At 26.7% G+C, this 22,633-nt stretch overlaps 1 protein-coding gene across 7 annotated transcripts in view; it reads left to right on the forward strand.

The window, feature by feature from the left end:
* The window catches only part of SLO2 (slowpoke 2), a 168,907-nt gene that overhangs the window by 78,930 nt on the left and 67,344 nt on the right, over positions 1-22,633 (forward strand). For 4 of the 7 annotated variants that reach the window (XM_076407003.1, XM_076407002.1, XM_076407006.1 and 1 more), the window contains one exon: positions 4,258-4,549. The exons of 1 other annotated variant lie outside the window; for it this stretch is intronic. In XM_076407003.1, the coding sequence (XP_076263118.1) occupies positions 4,314-4,549 (236 nt within the window). In that variant the 5' untranslated portion in view covers positions 4,258-4,313. Of the gene's footprint in view, positions 1-4,257; positions 4,560-22,633 lie in introns of all 7 variants that reach the window. 2 more of the 7 variants (XM_076407005.1, XM_076407004.1) reach the window with 2 other exon arrangements.

Consider the following 22,633-nt stretch of genomic DNA (forward strand, 5'->3'; position numbering starts at 1 on the left):
TATATATATATATATATATATATATACTATTGTTTTACCAGAAACATGGAAAATTACATGGATCAAAACTGAACATTATTATTTGAAATGTGTATGGATTTATTTGTATATATAAATTATTTGCCTTAAAAGATATTTAAAAAATGAAATTATTTTCTCTTCAATACATTATATACCAGGTGTACTGGACAGTCATAACCAGGTTTTCTTACAGATGTCGCTTGGCTTAAGTATGCAACATTATGATATGACACATATGTCATTTTATTCTACGGACATCAAGCTTCAAATCTATACATGTTATATTTTGCCAAAGTGATACCGCCAAAGTTTGATGCTTCTTTGAAAATGCCAAGTAAAACCTTCCGGTGAGCACACTCTAACCTTAAAAACATATGAGGCGTGGTTTTGAAAATGCATTGATGTGATTTCAATGTGCAAGGTAGAGACCGTTCTGGTAGACTAAAACATTTTGAAGATGCGAAAGTGTTATTGTATCTAGACCCAACCCAAATTGAAAAACCACTGGCAGAAGTGTTAAATATGGCTAAAAAAACGATTCGCGTCCGATTACGATCATTTGAGAAAATTCAGAAGATGAGAAGATGGGTGCTACATCATTTGAATGACAGACAAATGGAAAATTTAAAAAATCGTGAAATGCTGCTTGAAAGGTATGAACGAAAGTTATTTCTGTATAGAATAGGGACGGGCGATTTATTTATTTAGTTATCACCTGACGAAGCCGGCCGATTGAGTTCAAGGCCAAATCGTTTTGGTTGCAAAATCGTCGTAGATGATTGCTCAGTGTTTGGTAGAATTACAGTAGCGTGATGTATTATGATCTATTGTGACCTGGTGAAACAATTAATAGTGATCGCTACCGATACAAATTATGATGATCGAAAAACGGGCAGAATATGACCGAAGACACGGTAAAGTGGTTTTACAGAACGATAACTCTCCGGACGTTGCGACATCCGACTATCAACTTTTCGCATTAATGGGACATGTGCTTCGAAGCCATTTCAGCTAATTTCGAAGAAGTTAGAGAATGGCTCGATGAATGGTTTTGCCTAAAGGACAAATAGTTTTTTTATACTATCATAAAATGCCTAAAAGATGGATAACAGGTCTAGAATCAAATGGCCAATATTTTGAACAAACACATTGTAGTTTGATGTAGTTTTTTTCAAAGAAAAAACGGTAATCACGTTTCAGTACACCTGGTAGCAAACTTTAACTGTTTACTATTAAATTTAATATTATTACCTTATTATAAGGCAAGGTACCTTGAACATAATTATATTAAGATATTTTTCTAATAATTACTGATATATCTGACATGAAGAAATATTTAATTAATGGAAAAAGAAAGGCGGAAAAAAGAAGAGAAAATCAGAATATATTACCGTTTCAGGGTTTATCCCTTGAGCTTGTTATCTAGAATTGAACCAACGTGTTAAAAAAATGAATGATGGAACGAAACGAGAAACGGCAATCCTGGTTTAAAAAATCGATTAAAAAGAAGGAACAGTCTTTGTAAGGTAAAATTGTTTTAACGGAAGTCGTTTGACGTCAAAAAGCCTTTTAAGGTTTGAAAACATTATTTGTATTAGTAGTTTTGACAAAAAAAAATAGAAAATTACTATTACAATAAGTTTAATAAAGCTAATTTAAATACAAACACAACGTCACTGATGGGAAACTAATTTTCTATCAACAAATAAACAATATTAGTTTTTTATTTTAGTATTTACATTTATTATTTTAATTACATCAAGATAATAAAATTATAAATATTAAAAAATTATATAAAATTCATGAAATGAATGCATGTAAAATCAATCATATATTTACAGGAACATATATTTTTTTAAAGAGACGTATAAACATATATAAAAATAAAAATGGCAGGACAAATTAATTAGCATCAATAAATTTATTCATAATTTGGGGCCTATAAATTGGTTTTAAAGAAGTTTTTTAATGTAAAGCCGTACTGTGAAAAATTGGTACAATTTATTGTTCATCCATAGCTGCCACGTTTTTCCATTTTTCAAGCAATTTACGGATTTCATCTCGATAGAATGGTAATCCTTTATGGCTATCATTTTCCATTTTAATATTTCCAAGTATGTTTTCATCGGTTTTATAACATGTGATCAAGCGTTGACATGCCGAAAAATAAGATTGTTGTATCTTCTTAATTAATTTTAATCGAATCAATTACAGTCGATAGCGATGGTCATTGATGGTTTCATTGAGTAATACTTTCAAATCCTCGTCTTCAATTTGTTTTGGCTGTCTAGAATGCTCTTTGTCTTCAATGTCAAAAATACAGGTCTTAAAATGTTAAAACATGTTGAGATCAATGGAGTATGGTTGTCATAAGCCTCACACAGTATGACATTCAGTCGTCTTTTTCTTCAAATTGAAGCAAAGAAGTAAAATTTTCCGCAAATACAGTTTATTCGTTGCAAATTCAGACATTATTGACACATATTGAAAAGTGAAACCTGTCAGTAAGCCTCTAACATGAAGTTGGTTACAAATGTACCCAATGCGATTTAGTTTTATTTAGTACATTGTAACTCTTTCTTTTATAAATGTTTTAAAATTTATTTATAGGCCTGACAAATTGAATGAATTTTGAATTTTGAAATTGAATTTTTATGAACATTTCGCTGAAATATTTTATGCCATTTTAATCAGATATAATACAATATATGGAAACTTTAAGAAATACTTGAACATATTATTCTATAATTTAAATCAAAACGGAAATATTCATACACTATAACATACAAAGGAAAACTGGGAGTTGTTATTGTGATTGAAGGACGTTAGAATGATTGAAACTATCTTGGTATAAGAGAAACAATATCGCACAATCGTTACTATGAAGACGTAATCACCATACTAGTACAAGTAGTCTTGAATTGAATTGAAAAAAAGATTTGAGTTGCCCTCAGTATAATTTTTGAATTAAATTATCAATTCCGGAGAACTGCGGATTCACGAAATTAAATTGGAAATTACTACTAAATAACTTTCAGAAGGAATTCTCGAATTTTCCCAATTTCAGAACTAACTGCAGCAGATGAAAAAATATTATTTTGTAATCAACGGTATCAATGTTGGCAGTCTACGTTAGTTTTTAATTATTTTCAACGATTATACTGCAGCAATACATCGACAATAGATAGCGAGTAAACCAGATTCCCAGGAAACCACGATGATGTAACCTATCTCAACATTTTTCTGTTTTGAATTACCTAGTATACAGATTCATCAAATGAGCTATAATATCTAATCAGATCCAATCAGATCATTACAGTGTAGAAAATACTCATTTCCTGTAAGAGATATTAATGTAAGATTGTTATTGAAACGCAACATCAAAGTAATTTTATATTTCAATACAGGAAGATATATATAAATAGGCAAATAATACTGGATGCCTTAGTTGAATATTGGATGTACACTGACCACAATATGTAGATTGAAAAAGTTGAGGTCCTTGTCACTTCACAATATTATTTTTAGAGAAGACATGGAGAAGGATTCAAAATGCATAAAGATCAAAACAGTCTCAATAAAGGTCAGTACTCTAAGACCCATCCCATCTGCCATACCATCTTGGTGTTTGGATTGCTTAAAATTAGAATATTGTTGAACTAGAGTAACTTGATAGTATGTAGTCATAGTATGGAAGCTCTCGTTCTGAAGTTGCAATCTGTATGATTTCGAAATATCAACTAGTTTTAGCCCATAACCTCAGTTCCTATCGGTAAGCGAATACCTTTGAATATGAGCAATCGTAATCCTTAATCGTTACACTTTTATAGCAGATTTATTGGTTGATAACTAATAGAAGAACTTACTACTGATACTTGGTATTATTATCACGTAAATAAACTAAATTGACTTCTTTATTGATTAATAAAGGTTAGTTCCTAAATAACATCAATGGAAAACAGCAGTCAATTATAGGTAAATATTCTGTTGTATTACTTTTTAAAAAAATAACCATAATACTTTTTCCTAGACCAAATATTAAACTCAGAAGAGCTTTTCATAATAGCCGTAAATAATAAAGCAAGCTGTGCGCATAATTCTCAGGCTTTTTGTCGTGTTAATGCCCCGCTGAAATTTTGATGGCGCTTACGTCCTATGGCTGTGCGGCACCTGTAAATGTCGAGTTTTTGTTCTTTATTTTTCCTCGTTACCTATGTTTATTTTTCCCGACTTTAGATGTGTTTTAAATGGCTCGGTGTGACTGACTGATCGGTGTGTTATTAAGAGATGACATGGAAACGTTATTATCCTGCAGAATGTCTATGTACTTCTTTCGCCTGCACAACCTCCGACGAGCCGAGGAGAATAAGAGAAAAAAACGCCAGCAGCAACAAAGGAAACGGCGCGGAGCACTAATCCAACGCTACAACAATAATCCGGCCTTAACGTTGGCTCCCAGTCGACTATTCGAAAAACCCCCCCTCACCCCATCCGATAGCCTTGACGAGGTGGCCTTGCAGATTCCCAGGTGCTCATATGTAAATATAACTGTTTTCTGTTCTACTTAACATGTAAGTTGTGCACTCTACTCTAATTAACACCGACCGGGATTGATGTTATTTATGCACAATTTAATTGAATCACAAATCAAGATGTCGTACGAACTTAATTAAGAGAATCGATAGTTGCTGATCTTAAATCGAGATAACGTATCTATTGTTAAATCTAAATGATAAAATACAATCTGCTAGAAACTTACGCAAACTTGTTTCTTTTAAATAAGCGATTTATTTTTAATGATTGTCGTTTTTCGTAGGTGTAATTTTTTTCTTTGCGGCATTACATAAAATAGTTTCTGTACACACAGCACAATTGAAATAATTTAGTAGATGATTGAATTAATTATTACAGATATTTTTGTCGAATTTATAGCTAAATTTAAAATATCCTGGAGATCTTGTGCAGGTCAGATGCAAGGTTTGGATGTTTTATATTATTGCTTAGTACTGAATACTCCTTAGTCCAATTAAATATATTGATTTGAAGATATTGATTTAAAAATTAAATTAATAATAATATAATTTTATTTTCTAGGAATTCAATGTTAATTGACTTCTCGCTCTTTGGTTGTTATGCCACAAAATAAAAAAAGCATGCTTTAAAACATTTATTTTTAATGAATATATTATTTTAGAAATACTCTTCAAATGTCCCATATGTATTAAATATTTAGAAAAAAAAAACACATAAAATCGGATTTACCATAATTTTTCAGCTACTCTTTTCAAACTATCTAATGATTTTTTGTAATACTTGTCTTTCATAATTATTTAAAGTATGATAAACCGATTCTCATGCTTGGATCGACAAATGTTTAATTTAACTTTCGTTGAATATTAGTAACATTTTCTAAATTTTAATTTAGTAAATGTTAGATAATTGTTATATTCAAATGGGTTTAACATCCGATTATATACCGAAATCAACTTGAGTTAAATGGCGCCTCATATGTAACTGTTATTAATACCAATCGAGATTAACGTTATCTATACACTATTTTTTTCAGTCACAAATCAAGGCATCGAATCAACCTTATTAAAGTAATCGATAGTTGATTGATTTGACTTTGATTGAGTTGACTGATTTTAATTGAGATAATATATTTATTGCTAATCCGAAATGATAAAATAAAATCTAGTTCTCTTATATGACATTTGTTTTTAAAAATTGTCGTCGAAGTTCTAAATTTAATATAAAGATATTCTCGAGGTCTCTCTCACTATTATGTTCAGAATGAAATATATTATAGAATATAAAATAAATGAGTAGTAAAGGATTTCTCTTATCTTTTATTAATGTGACACAAAATACAAACAATTTTATTTTTAAAGAATATATTATTTTATTATTACTTTTTTTACATATTTTTAATGTGTCCTTTTACCAATTATAAGTTTATCTGGATTGGACCTACTATTTAATGTGGGTTCCGAACCACGGTTCTCGGCATTAATCCTACCAATTGGCCAATTTAGAACGCATCCCAGAAGACATTCGGTCTTACCCAGCCTGGTTACTGGCGTGACGGATTATTTTCCTTGTCGGATTTCAGACTCTTGCCTAGAACATTCACAAATTTTGAACAATCACAAATATAAATTTACGACCATGCCTCAGCAGGATTCGAACCTGCGGCTATTGCAACAGTAGGAGGACCGTGCTGTTGCCTTTACCTCTGCGCCACCAAGCCGGCTATTATTACTTTTAAAATATCTATTATGTATTAAATATTTAGAAAAACAAATAAATAAAATAGGTTTTACCATATTTTTGTAGGTACTGTTTTAAAACTCTCTAATACTACTAATGAACTACTCTCTAAACTATCTAACGATTTTTTGAGTAGTGCTGTCGCTCATAATTATTTAAATTTTAATAAACAGATTCTCATGCTTGGATCCACAAATGTTTAATTTAACTTTCGTTGAACATTAATAGGATTTTTTAAATTTAAATGGTAATATATAAAATGATAACTTGTTGATTGACCTTTTGATAATGTTATTGAACATACGCCAGTAAGTATTAGGTAACTGCTATATTCAAAAGAGTTTAACATCCGATTATTTACGGAAATCAACTTGAGTTAAATGGCGCCTCATATGTAAATATTACTGTTTTATATTCGACTTAACATGTAAGTTGTGGATTCTACCCTCATTAGTACTGATCGAGATTAATGTTATTTATGCACAATTTAATTGAATCACGAATGAAGACGTCTAAGAATTTTAGTTAAGAGAATCGACAGTTGCTGATTTTAAATCGAGATAAAATAGCTATTGTTATTTATAAAATATAACCTACTAGAAACTTGCGCAAACCTTTTTATTTTAAATAAGTAATTTATTTTTGAAAATTGTTGTTTTTTCTTATGTGTAATTCAAATTTTTTGCGATAGTATGTAAATAGATTCTTTGAACACAACATAATTAAAATAATTTATTATGACTTAATTTTTACATATTTATTTTAGTCGAGCTTAGATTTCAAAATTTTAGCTTAAAGCTAAATTTGAAATAAATCTCTTAGGTCTTTTGTGTTTTAAACGGGTCAGACGCAAATTGGTTTTGTATTATTGTTTAGAATTTCTCATACCACGCTAATTTAATTTATAGTCTAATTAAATATGTTATACAGTTAAAAATTCAACTATTAACATAATTTTATCTTGTAGATATTGAAAATTGTTAGATTTTTCTTCAATTTTGTTAATTTGCGATAAAATATAAAAATAATTACTTTTCAAATGGCTGATCAAGTATTATGCATTATATGTGTAATTATAGTTGTTTTATGTTCTTTTTTACTTGTAAGTTATGCACTCTACTCTAATTAACAGCAACCTAGATTAATATAATTTAATTAAAACACAAATCAAGACATTGTAGAGACTTAAAATAATTGATAGTTTCTAGAAATATATTTGTATCATAATATATTTGTTAATAAAGTTGATACAATACAATCTACTATAAACTTCCGCAAACTTGTTTGTTTTAAATAAGCTGTTGATTTTTAATAAGTGTTGTTTTTTTTTGTGGGTGTAGTGCTTTTTTTCTTTTCGGTAGTACACAAAACAGTTTCTGTACACACAATATAGTAGAAATAATTTATTAGATGTATGACATAATCGTTACAGATTTTTTTTTGTTGGTATTAGAGCTTAATTTAAAATAAAAACATTCTTGATATCTTTTATAAATTTAAATGAATTAGGCACATATTTAAGAACAATGAATAAGAACTATACTCTACGTAATTTACATAACGTAATCTTTTATAATAGTAAAATAGGTATACTAAGCTTAGTTAATATAATATTTATATGTGACACATTTACATAATAGGAAAACTAGGTCAACTGTTGAATAATATACTTCTCTGTATTTTATACGCATTCTAATAATATATATATATATATATATATATATATATATATATATATATATATATGTATATATATATATATATATATATATATATATATATGTATATATATATATATATATATATATATATATATATATGTATATATATATATATATATATATATATATATATATATATATATATATAAATAATATAAATAATAATAAAAAATGCTTCTGAATATCTCAAACTTTGGTAAATGACATTTTTTCAAATTACTAATAAATTAATCATAATTATGCTATATATATGGGAGCCTGCTATTATAGTTAAATATTTCTGGATCCAAATAATTATTCAACTATGACCTTTTCAGTTCCAATTTGTTTGATGAAAATTAATCCAAATACGAAAATTCCATCATACCTCTCGAAATTATGTAATAAAATATATAATTCCAATTAATCATAATACTTATTTCTGTTATCAAAAACACGGATTTGGACTCTCAAACTAAACCAATATGATCATGATTTTGTCAATCAAAGCTGGATTCATACAATATTTGAAATATCAAAAATAGTAGCTAGTGATGTAGTAACTATATTAATAAATGTATAACCATGTTTTCAACACTTTAAATTTTGAAAAAAAAATCCGAAAACATAGTTGCATATCCAGTAATATATACCATATATAAACCATTAAAATATAAAATCTGAAGCCTTCATAACTAGGAAGCGTTACGACAGAGTGTAGCCATTCATAAATTATATATTTACAAAATGGTAGAGACGTGCTTCAAATCACAGAAATATGGCATCGAAGTTAGTAGTAGTATCAGAGAAAGTATATATTACGATCAAAACAAAAAAATACTTTCAAAAGAGCCATTAGATATGTTTCGAAACTCTGGATATAAATGGATTAATTAATACATTATGAAATTAAGTAATATGTTTAAATTACAAAGAGTAGAAATAATTTATTAATAAGTAATACAAAGGGATGTAATTAAAAATTAAAATAAGATCACTAAAAAATACATTTTCAGCTGCAAGTTTTTTTTTTAATTCTTTACGATTTTTGACGAATAAAATTTGGCGACCATATTATCAGCCGGTTTTGATGCCCTTTGACTAGCGTACAGCTGCTATTGATACTGTTTGGCTATCTTTTATGGATATTTGTAGTATAGGAATAGTATTACTCAGAACAATCCCTAGAACACAGTTAATTTACCTAAAGAACCTAAAGAAAATATAACTTACACAAGTTGAATACTTCTAAATGTAACAATTATCCAATATGAACAGACGTATATTATGCTCAATAACATTATCAAAAATTCTACAAACAAACGCTTATTTTATATATAGTATTAGCATTTTAAATTAAAAAAGAACTGTTATGTGCGTTGAAAGTTAAATTAAATATTTGTGGACCCAAGCATGAGAATACATTTATCATATTGTAAATAATTATGACAGGTATTACAAAAGTAAATTATATAATTTTAAAAGGGTTGATATAAAATAATGGTAAAGCCTATTTGGTGTAAAGCCTTTTTTACCTTAAGTTTTTATTACATATCAGACGCTTAAAAAGTAATCCTAAAATAGATACCTTAAAAATAAATATCATAAATTAATTTGTTTTAAATTAGTGTCAAATAACTAAAGGAAAGATCCATCAATATTTAATCCATAGAGATAAAATTATATTATTAATTAACATCTTTAACTGTATAATATTTTTAGTTAGACTAGAAATTAAGAATTCCTGTTGTAAGAGGAATATTCAGTAGTAAACAATAAAATAAAACCATCAAGATGTTTAATATACCATTGCGCAAAACTATTCTATTAAGCTAAGTTTATAATAAAACTTAACTATAAACTTTACAGCATGAACTATAAAACATTACCGTCAACAAATAAATATAAATTTCTGATTGTGGAGTGAGCTTCTAAATGATTGTCAAAATTTTGTAATAAAATTGATATACTAGGGTCGAACTACAATACTTACCTGATTAATCAAACATATTGAAAGTAATTACCATAGTTTAAACGCGACAAAAATCAGTGTTGTTATCAAGATTAGAAATAAGAATGATATTAACTTCTTTTTCTAACTGAAATGGTTCCTTCGCAAATCATATTTAAATGCAATGGAGTGAATAACAACAATGCGTGAATAACAATCTTTAAAATAATAACAGTTATTTTATATTCATCTAAATCTGTTAGATGATTGATTATAAACCGACTTGCATGAATCATTTCTCGTATGATTCGGTCTTTATTTTGAACTCCTCCATGATCCTTTCTTCTGCAACAATATTTTCTCTGTGTCACAATACTATTTTCTAAATAACTGAAATTTCATCTTGCCTAAACTCTTTAAACAACTCATGCACTTCTCACAATTATAGTAAATAATTATGAGAAGTTTCTCTTCTGACAATTCAATATTTTCGATAGCAAACACAAATTCAATGAGTTAGTTCTCTTTGACTCAATTGTCACTTTTCACTCGAAATTTACAACTGAACTCATATAGGCAGTGTTAATTAATAATTAGCCTTTTGCTTTAAACCGTTAATTGGATTACTTTATTCTTTGTAATTGTAGTCTTGTCCAAGATTTCCTGCAAAGCAAAGTCTGTAACAGAGATTATGCTCCTCGGGCATATCAGCATATGATAGTTACATGATCATGCAGGACAACATCGTTAGTATCAGTATACAGTACTGATGTAAGAAAATACGAAAATCCATATTAGTGTAACAAGTATTCATATACACATCAATGTATTTAAAACTGAAGTCTACAAGTAATACTGTGTTTTATGCTTCAGTTATATCTCTTAAAGTAAAAATACCAAAAAAATGGTTAGATTTTGCTCATTTACAATTGAGTAAAATATGAAATATGAAAAAATATAAAGAATGCATTAAAATAAAGCAGGTATTATGCAGAAATAAGATATAAAATTGGATTAACTGACAACTACTGATAAAAATATATAAGTATTGGTTTCGACTTTTTAGAAGCAAAAATTACTATAGAATTGACAGGGAACGTTCTGGTCAACTGACAGTGTTCAAAAATGAGGAACTTGAAGCTAAAACCAACCAAATTACTAACGATCAAAATTAGTGCGTTTGAGCGGAGTAATGAATACAACACTGTGGCTTTGCAAGCAGAAACTTTAAAAAATTAGTTGCGTAGTAAGATTCCGGCTGTATTCATCAGACCTTACCACTTCTGAATTAATTGTTTCGATCGATGCAACATGGAAAAAAAACTTAAATCAACTATAATCGTATTGATTATTAAAAAACGGTAAATAATTTATGATATGTGATAAGTGATAAAAAGTATGTACATGTATTGCGTATATTATTAACACTAATCTAAAATTAAAATATGCATAAATGTTGGGAAGAAACTGTCATACAAAATGAAATATATTATACAAATAAATATTGAAATATATGGGATACTGTCAAAGTATCAATAACTCAAGGCAAGTAAATTCAATCTACTCAATAAAATAAAACATCATCAATGTATCAAAAACGCGTCTCTAATCATACTAATGTTAAAGAAAATTCAACATAAGAATTAAATCGTAACATAAATCTAACAATCTAACAATTAATAAAAGTAACTAACAATTGTGTTGAAAATGCTACATGTAGAACTTCTCATCCTCAATCAATCAATGTATTTTTATCACTGATCACAAATGTCTACGAAATCATACTTTTATTTTCAGTAAACGTTTGCAGAATCCATCTCAACGTTTTTGATTTTTTTTTCATTTTGATGGAAACATCTTGAAAATTGCATCTTGCATTTGCGTTAAATGATCATTTACCAAAGTTTGAGATATTTAGAAGCATTTTTTATTATTATTTATATTATTTATATATATATATATATATATATATATATATATACATATATATATATATATATATATATATATACATATATATATATATATATATATATATATATATATATATATATATATATATATATATATATATATATATATATATATATATATATATATATATATATATATATATATATATATATATATATATATATATATATATATATATATATATATATATATATATATATATATATATATATATATGTATATATATATATATATATATATATATATATATATATATATATATATATATATATATATATATAAATAATATAAATAATAATAAAAAATGCTTCTGAATATCTCAAACTTTGGTAAATGATCATTTAACGCAAATGCAAGATGCAATTTTCAAGATGTTTCCATCAAAATGAAAAAAAAATCAAAAACGTTGAGATGGATTCTGCAAACGTTTACTGAAAATAAAAGTATGATTTCGTAGACATTTGTGATCAGTGATAAAAATACATTGATTGATTGAGGATGAGAAGTTCTACATGTAGCATTTTCAACACAATTGTTAGTTACTTTTATTAATTGTTAGATTGTTAGATTTATGTTACGATTTAATTCTTATGTTGAATTTTCTTTAACATTAGTATGATTAGAGACGCGTTTTTGATACATTGATGATGTTTTATTTTATTGAGTAGATTGAATTTACTTGCCTTAGAGTTATTGATACTTTGACAGTATCCCATATATTTCAATATTTATTTGTATAATATATTTCATTTTGTATGACAGTTTCTTCCCAACATTTATGCATATTTTAATTTTAGATTAGTGTTAATAATATACGCAATACATGTACATACTTTTTATCACTTATCACATATCATAAATTATTTACCGTTTTTTAATAATCAATACGATTATAGTTGATTTAAGTTTTTTTTCCATGTTGCATCGATCGAAACAATTAATTCAGAAGTGGTAAGGTCTGATGAATACAGCCGGAATCTTACTACGCAACTAATTTTTTAAAGTTTCTGCTTGCAAAGCCACAGTGTTGTATTCATTACTCCGCTCAAACGCACTAATTTTGATCGTTAGTAATTTGGTTGGTTTTAGCTTCAAGTTCCTCATTTTTGAACACTGTCAGTTGACCAGAACGTTCCCTGTCAATTCTATAGTAATTTTTGCTTCTAAAAAGTCGAAACCAATACTTATATATTTTTATCAGTAGTTGTCAGTTAATCCAATTTTATATCTTATTTCTGCATAATACCTGCTTTATTTTAATGCATTCTTTATATTTTTTCATATTTCATATTTTAGTCAATTTTTAATGAGCAAAATCTAACCATTTTTTTTTTTTGGTATTTTCACTTTAAGAGACATAACTGAAGCATAAAACACAGTATTACTTGTAGACTTCAGTTTTAAATACATTGATGTGTATATGAATACTTGTTACACTAATATGGATTTTTGTATTTTCTTACATCAGTACTGTATACTGATACTAACGATGTTGTCCTGCATGATCATGTAACTATCATATGCTGATATGCCCGAGGAGCATAATCTCTGTTACAGACTTTGCTTTGCAGGAAATCTTGGACAAGACTACAATTACAAAGAATAAAGTAATCCAATTAACGATTTAAACAAAAGGCTAATTATTAATTAACACTGCCTATATGAGTTCAGTTGTAAATTTCGAGTGAAAAGTGACAATTGAGTCAAAGAGAACTAACTCATTGAATTTGTGTTTGCTATCGAAAATATTGAATTGTCAGAAGAGAAACTTCTCATAATTATTTACTATAATTGTGAGAAGTGCATGAGTTGTTTAAAGAGTTTAGGCAAGATGAAATTTCAGTTATTTAGAAAATAGTATTGTGACACAGAGAAAATATTGTTGCAGAAGAAAGGATCATGGAGGAGTTCAAAATAAAGACCGAATCATACGAGAAATGATTCATGCAAGTCGGTTTATAATCAATCATCTAACAGATTTAGATGAATATAAAATAACTGTTATTATTTTAAAGATTGTTATTCACGCATTGTTGTTATTCACTCCATTGCATTTAAATATGATTTGCGAAGGAACCATTTCAGTTAGAAAAAGAAGTTAATATCATTCTTATTTCTAATCTTGATAACAACACTGATTTTTGTCGCGTTTAAACTATGGTAATTACTTTCAATATGTTTGATTAATCAGGTAAGTATTGTAGTTCGACCCTAGTATATCAATTTTATTACAAAATTTTGACAATCATTTAGAAGCTCACTCCACAATCAGAAATTTATATTTATTTGTTGACGGTAATGTTTTATAGTTCATGCTGTAAAGTTTATAGTTAAGTTTTATTATAAACTTAGCTTAATAGAATAGTTTTGCGCAATGGTATATTAAACATCTTGATGGTTTTATTTTATTGTTTACTACTGAATATTCCTCTTACAACAGGAATTCTTAATTTCTAGTCTAACTAAAAATATTATACAGTTAAAGATGTTAATTAATAATATAATTTTATCTCTATGGATTAAATATTGATGGATCTTTCCTTTAGTTATTTGACACTAATTTAAAACAAATTAATTTATGATATTTATTTTTAAGGTATCTATTTTAGGATTACTTTTTAAGCGTCTGATATGTAATGAAAACTTAAGGTAAAAAAGGGTTTACACCAAATAGGCTTTACCATTATTTTATATCAACCCTTTTAAAATTATATAATTTACTTTTGTAATACCTGTCATAATTATTTACAATATGATAAATGTATTCTCATGCTTGGGTCCACAAATATTTAATTTAACTTTCAACGCACATAACAGTTCTTTTTTAATTTAAAATGCTAATACTATATATAAAATAAGCGTTTGTTTGTAGAATTTTTGATAATGTTATTGAGCATAATATACGTCTGTTCATATTGGATAATTGTTACATTTAGAAGTATTCAACTTGTGTAAGTTATATTTTCTTTAGGTTCTTTAGGTAAATTAACTGTGTTCTAGGGATTGTTCTGAGTAATACTATTCCTATACTACAAATATCCATAAAAGATAGCCAAACAGTATCAATAGCAGCTGTACGCTAGTCAAAGGGCATCAAAACCGGCTGATAATATGGTCGCCAAATTTTATTCGTCAAAAATCGTAAAGAATTAAAAAAAAAACTTGCAGCTGAAAATGTATTTTTTAGTGATCTTATTTTAATTTTTAATTACATCCCTTTGTATTACTTATTAATAAATTATTTCTACTCTTTGTAATTTAAACATATTACTTAATTTCATAATGTATTAATTAATCCATTTATATCCAGAGTTTCGAAACATATCTAATGGCTCTTTTGAAAGTATTTTTTTGTTTTGATCGTAATATATACTTTCTCTGATACTACTACTAACTTCGATGCCATATTTCTGTGATTTGAAGCACGTCTCTACCATTTTGTAAATATATAATTTATGAATGGCTACACTCTTTGTCGTAACGCTTCCTAGTTATGAAGGCTTCAGATTTTATATTTTAATGGTTTATATATGGTATATATTACTGGATATGCAACTATGTTTTCGGATTTTTTTTTCAAAATTTAAAGTGTTGAAAACATGGTTATACATTTATTAATATAGTTACTACATCACTAGCTACTATTTTTGATATTTCAAATATTGTATGAATCCAGCTTTGATTGACAAAATCATGATCATATTGGTTTAGTTTGAGAGTCCAAATCCGTGTTTTTGATAACAGAAATAAGTATTATGATTAATTGGAATTATATATTTTATTACATAATTTCGAGAGGTATGATGGAATTTTCGTATTTGGATTAATTTTCATCAAACAAATTGGAACTGAAAAGGTCATAGTTGAATAATTATTTGGATCCAGAAATATTTAACTATAATAGCAGGCTCCCATATATATAGCATAATTATGATTAATTTATTAGTAATTTGAAAAAATGTCTAGTGGGAATAGCTCTCGCTCTTTTTTAACAGATAGCCTTACTGGGACTATAGCCACGTAATTTACAATGTTAGCCTGATAATCAGTAGATATTATTTCACCAAAATAAAAATATTTTTGTACAGGGTGTAATAATTCTAATATTTTTTGCAATTTTTGTTTAAAGAATTTCCTATTGTATCGAATTTTCTACATACTTCCTCCATATATGCATTTGAAACTTCGGCTTCTTTATAAGAAATTATATGATGATAGCCCAGTGCACGAGTATAAGTGATAAATCAAAGTTGATTACTCATAAATTCAAGATACAGCAATATTCGATTTGGTTTTTGAAATTGATGCATGGCCATAATTTATGAAGATTGGGCTAAAATGCTGGATCCACCTACTTTATGGCCCCTATCATGGTGCAAGCAATACTTTGGATTTTGTTTTTGGGGCAGGTGAAGTAATAGATTTCGCCATCTCTTAGCTTGAGTTCACACGGAACCCAATTTTTTGCTTTTTGCACCATTATTATATTCTCGAGTTGATTTTAGATCGCTTGTTGGGTCACTTCTAAGGTTTTAATCAGCTTTTCTGTGTTTAGCTTGATAATGTTATAATGTTATGATGTTAACTTCAGCTGTGTGCTTGCATTTTACTGGTATCTTTCCGCGTTATTTGTCATTGGTGTGAAAAGGGGCAATTCTAAATTTTTGGCACCGGTTCTAGCATTATTTTATTGATTAATAATGCTCCATACATGCTTCAGACAGAAATTGGTAAAGTGCTTTTTTTAAGTTATGTGGTTTGTTGCTTTTGAGCTTAACACAGTTAAATCTCAAATAAAGTGTAGATACTTTTTTACTTAACATTTAAATATAAATAAATCTTGTATGCAGAAATACGATAAAATGATGGTCTAATATAATGGAAAACAATCTATACTTACGTATAAAGCGTACTCAATGTTTGTTGAAACTTACCAAAACTATAATACAACTGAATGTTACTGAAGAAAAATACTACTGAATGCTCGGTAATAATGATTTGTGTTAGGTGATGATGTGTGTTGGGTGGTACGTTTGAGTGAGGTGATCTATATTTGCTTGATCATCACTGTGGTTTATTTTGAGCTGACGTCTCAATTTAAATGAGAATTTTGAATAGAGCATTGAATGTGAAGCGAACTGACCTATAATTTTATTGTCATTAGAACTACCACAAGATTTTTTTTTATATAAAATAACTTTATAATTATATATGATGTTCGATTAAAAGTATATAAAACATAATGTATATAAAGTATGTAACATAAACATTAAACATCAAGCATGTTGTTCGCAGGAACATAAATAAATTAAAGTAAATATAACACTGTATAATTGCTTTGAGTGATGATACATGATCTGGTTGAGTAAAGTAATCTTAACAAGATACCTGAAAATAAGAATAAAATAATAATGATGTGCTTTCGATATGAAAATAAAAGATTTAAAAAGTTATGCATTTGAAATAAAAAATGATAAAGCAAAATAATATTAGTACTGAAAAAATGTTAGTTTTCGAACAAATTCTAGATTAACACTTTTCTTTTAATAATATGGCGAGTTTTCCTGCCACCATTGATTTTATAGCGGCTTTAAAATCTTCGCCACCATACTAAAACGCTGGTTAAAAATTCAGTTTAAAACAGATTGTACAATTTAGATTTTAATAGCGCTCATTATCCCTAAGAGTAATAAGAGCTTTTATATTTTCGAACAGTTGGGCCGAAAAATATTTAATTTATCTTAAAATGTAAGAACAGGCTATTAAATATGACCTAAATTATTTCTATCTCGATTGTTTAATTTTGGATAAAAATTAGAGTGACGTTGACAGACCTATCAAAATTACATATATTTTAAATAAACACATATCATACATATATCCCAAATTAGTTTTTGCCTTTTATAATTGTATTATAAAATATTAAAACATAATATCGAATGAGCTGTAGTTGCTTTGAGGTAGATAATATTACTATAAAATTAACTATTTATATTATGGCCTAGATAGCATTTGATACTTGTTTTGGATTTTGATGATATAACGAAGGATTATCAAGACATAACTTTGAATTAAAACAGTATGTGCTTTCACTATAAATTATAACTACCATCAAGATTAACTTATGGTTAAATATAAAATTGTACAAAAATATTGGTATATTTATACGAAATTTGATTGAGTTGATTGATTTTGATTGATTTGATTTTTATACGAAAATTGACCCAATGAAATTTTTATTGCACCAAAAACATTGATAAAATTTACACGTTACTAAATCTGTCTATTAAGTCTATTAAGTGTATTTTTTAGTTGTTTAGTTTTATGTAAATGTAGTTATATATGGAGATTTTTTGGAAAATTTTAGTAAATCATTATATGAAAGAATTATATACCCCTCGGCTATCTTGTAATTAAAGTCGTATTCGTCCGAAAGGCCTAAAACAATTGAAAAAAGCTTTTTATTTATTTCAAGTCTTGTATACATTTTGTGACACCGTATATAATATAAAAGTTTTATTGCAGATCAAACAAAAAACAAAAAATAAGATACATTATTTTATTATCCCTATATTCATTATATTCTCTTTATAATTTCATTTCCTTGGCTTTCCAATTTCTTTGTCATTATGTGTTTTTAAGGATACTTGAAGGCACATTATTTTCATGTAGTGATTTATAAATTTAGATTAATGTATTTTTTGTTTGCATTGAGATATGGTTATAAAATCTTGAGAGTATCAATTTTTAAGAGTATTTTTGTCGCGCATAATTTGTTAAATCAGGATGACCACTTTGTAATAGGCTTCTGAAATAAATTTATATTGTTATATTTATTAGTTTTTTATATTTATGTATAATGTACGGCTACGTAAATATGCTTACCTATTATGATACCAAGCATGCTATATTTCAGTTATTTATTTATATTTTTTGTTACCCGTTAATAAACTATGGAGCTTCCCAGTTTTTAGTCAGGTCTAAATCGGTGTTTTTTATTTTAAATAAAATAATAATCACCAGGTCTTTCGCCAATATTCAAATGACACTTTCACTTATGTATGCTTGTTTGAGTAATATAAAGTATATTTCCAAAGATAATTTTATGCTGTTCAGTTACTCAAAAAATAGAATAAATCTGATAAACTGCAGTATATTTTTCTGCGAGTAATGTAAGAAATATATTTATGAATTGAATACATATTGAACAATATTTTACTATTTACTAGCTCTAACAATGTTAAGTTCATATTTAAAAACATACATTTATTTATAAAATTTAACGTGTGGATAAATTGCTATGGTTAATTATATTATCATCAATCTAGCCTCAGTAGCCACGCAACTGAGCTTAATTTCTATTAATTATTAATTGGCATTAAATAGTCGGTCGTAGAATAGATTTATATGTTAGAAAAACCATTTTAATATATTTTGTTCAATAGTACAAAAATAAGAAGAATAACATAACTTATGTTATAGTTATTTTAAAGATAATACAAGAAGTATTTTGTTAAATTTGGTTATCATTTAAAATAAAAACAATATTCATAGATTTTCTGACTGATTTTGTTTATAAGCAATTAGTTTTTGTTTTCTAATTTTCTGTAAATTGTGCTTTTTATACGGATTATAGAGGATTTCAGAATTTATATATATATATATATATATATATATATTTATAGATACATTAGATAATATTATATATAGTAATATATATAATAATATAATATATAATTTGCGATTTATTATTAAATATAATTATAAATTCGTTAATAAAAAATTTGACAGTGATGAAGCGATTTAAAAACTATAATGTAATAATTTTGATGGTATTTTGCTAAATCAGCTCGAAAAGTCAGGTACATAATTTACATTTTATTATCTTTCTACCATACAGAGGTGTAAAACCCTTATATAGAATTAGAAATTTGTTGGTTGGAAACAAGTAATTACAAATTGTATAATTTCTGTTTTAAACCTTTCAAGAAAATAGTTATATACATTTTTGTTGTTTAATTTTGTTTCAGATTTCTAAAAAAAATCCGTACTGTTTTGTTACAAAATAATAAATTGCACAAAATTTCTGATTGATAAATTTTTAATTTTTCACATGTGTGTTTCTTTATCCTGGCCTAATTTTTTATAGCACTGAAATTTTTGTGGAGAGTTAGTAATGTATTAGTTTGTAAATGGAAGTTTTTTTTCAAAGAAATTTAGGCAATTGTGGTTTTCATATAGCTGGCTATTGCAGAAGTAATTTTACAAATGTAATTTGGCTTTTTAGAAAGATGTACAGTACAATAATTTCAATAATACTTTAGTAAATCGTCTGCAAATAAGCAGAAGACATATATTACAAATTGTTTACAAATTTTAATTTATATCAAATCACATTTTACATTAGTTTTCGTGATATTGTCTTTATGGAGTCCGAGCAAAATCATTAATGTATTTGTTGAGTAAATTCTATAATTTTCGTTTTAAAATCGGTCATAATTTTCAATCATAATATTGATGGAAAGTACTGTTCATTGCATCGAAGTTTGTCATCATTTTTTAAAAATATATTCTGAAGTTTTTGGTTGAAAATAATAAAACTTGCTAAAATCATTTTTGAAAAATAATTAAGTAATATTACTTTTCCTAAATTTCACAAAATATTTACTAGTTATTTTGTGTTACTAGTTTGTTTTACATCAGTTCTCTTCATTCATTAATCCGGTAACGTATTTTACAGATCTAAAAGCCTTCTGCAAAATTAGTAACTTAATGGTTCGAAAACAGGTGAAAGCAAATGGTATAATTTCCGGTTTTACTTCCACACTATCACGCCATATGTCGACGTTAGAATTTTTCGATATCTTCAAATTTAGTTAGAAAAATATAACACAGAAATTTTAGTTTTTTAGTATAATTTTAATAATTCTTATTACAAGTGATTTATATTAAAAAATATTGGTTTTTTATATATTCATTAAAACACAATAACAATAATGGTGAACAATGTTTACCGTTAGAGTAAATACTGAAATAATACTGTTTTCCCTTAATTCAACAACAACGATTTTGTGAATAATTTTTTCTCTGTTAATACTTTTAAATATTTTGTAAATACATAGTTACCGTATACAACTACTAGTTATTATAGTCAAAATAAATAAATAAAGTTACATAAATTAGTTGGACGAAAAAACAAAACAAAACAGTTTTTGTTATATCATTAATTTCAATTTTCATTCATTTTCATTATTTTCGTCGCTAGCCACCTAGGGAAATATTTATCGATCTATTCTTTAAATTGTGTTTTAAATAATATATAATAGGTGGTAAAATTTAGTTAAAAAAATATGTATTGGTACCAGGAAGCTAGCTGCAGTAACCAGTTAACTGAGTTTATTTTTCATATTCAACCAAATAATTAGTTATCTGAGGATACTTTATTCGATAATATAAAAGAAAAGAAAACAACATATGCTTCTATAGTTCTTGAAAAAACAAGCCAATAGGTGGCTTGACAGTTTTTATTTGTTAAATTTTGTTACATATTATTATTTTCACGAGTATAATGATAATAGAATACTTGTATCAAACAATTTATATGAACATTTTTAGGAACAGTATAAGATTTCCTATAATACTCTACTACATAATTTGGAAATGTAACATAAGATAGACCTATTATGATCAATTTTCTCAAATAATATTTTTTCGAATTTTAATCAGTTTGATATCAACTCATCTTGACTACAACATAGTTATTCAAAAAGAAGTATAGTGTTTCCATATAATTTCTACTGTATTTCGCGAAATGATCTCGAAAAATCAGGTGCTTTATTTATATTTAATTATATTTCTGCTATTATACGGGTGTAAAAGTCTTCTGCAGAATTAGAAATGAGTTAGTTCGGAAATTCGTTAAAACAAATTATACAAATTCCGTTTCGTCATCACTCGAAATTATATAAAAATAATAGTTCTCATATACTTGGCGATTATAGTAATAATTCAAAATAACGTAATTTAATTATTTAAAACAAGAGATTAAACAAAAGATAAAATTATACAGAGATAAAATAATATAAACAACATGCTATATAGTTGATCTGGTTGCATGTTGGCAACACTAATTACATGTTAATAATGGGAGACATACGCACTGCTCAGTTTATTTGCCAAGTATTGTAGATTATATGAGCACTACAGCATCTACAGAGTAGAATAGTGTACGAAACCTAAAGTTAACTGACAGAGTTACAACACGTAATAAATATATGTGCATATGTCAGGTGTTCACATTATTGCGTCCATCCCTTTTATGGATTTTTAAATATTAAGTTGCCTTTATAGGGCTATAAAATTCTTCTGCAAAATCAGTAACGTGTTAGTTGAGTAAATTGAATAATTTTAACATCAACTCTAATTACCGAAAATCGCGAAAAATATTGTATGTTACATTATAAGTGTCAGATTTATCAAAGTTTTTAAAAATAATAAAATTTACTAAAGTTACTAATTTTTACTAATATTTTATTGTTACTAATTTTCTCTTTTTACATTTTTTTCATGCTTGGTTCCCTAACCTTGTAATATACTTTAGTTTTAGTTTAAAAAAGTAATAAACTTACTGATATTTTTATTAATATTTTTTTATAAATGCTAATTATTTTTGTTAATAGTTTTAAATTATTTTCCCTCATGTACCATTCCCTAACTT

Source organism: Rhynchophorus ferrugineus, unplaced genomic scaffold (genome assembly GCF_030347505.1).
Source record: "Rhynchophorus ferrugineus isolate W39M unplaced genomic scaffold, kcgeb_rfMv2 rfM6, whole genome shotgun sequence".
Taxonomy (NCBI): Eukaryota; Metazoa; Arthropoda; class Insecta; order Coleoptera; family Curculionidae; genus Rhynchophorus; species Rhynchophorus ferrugineus.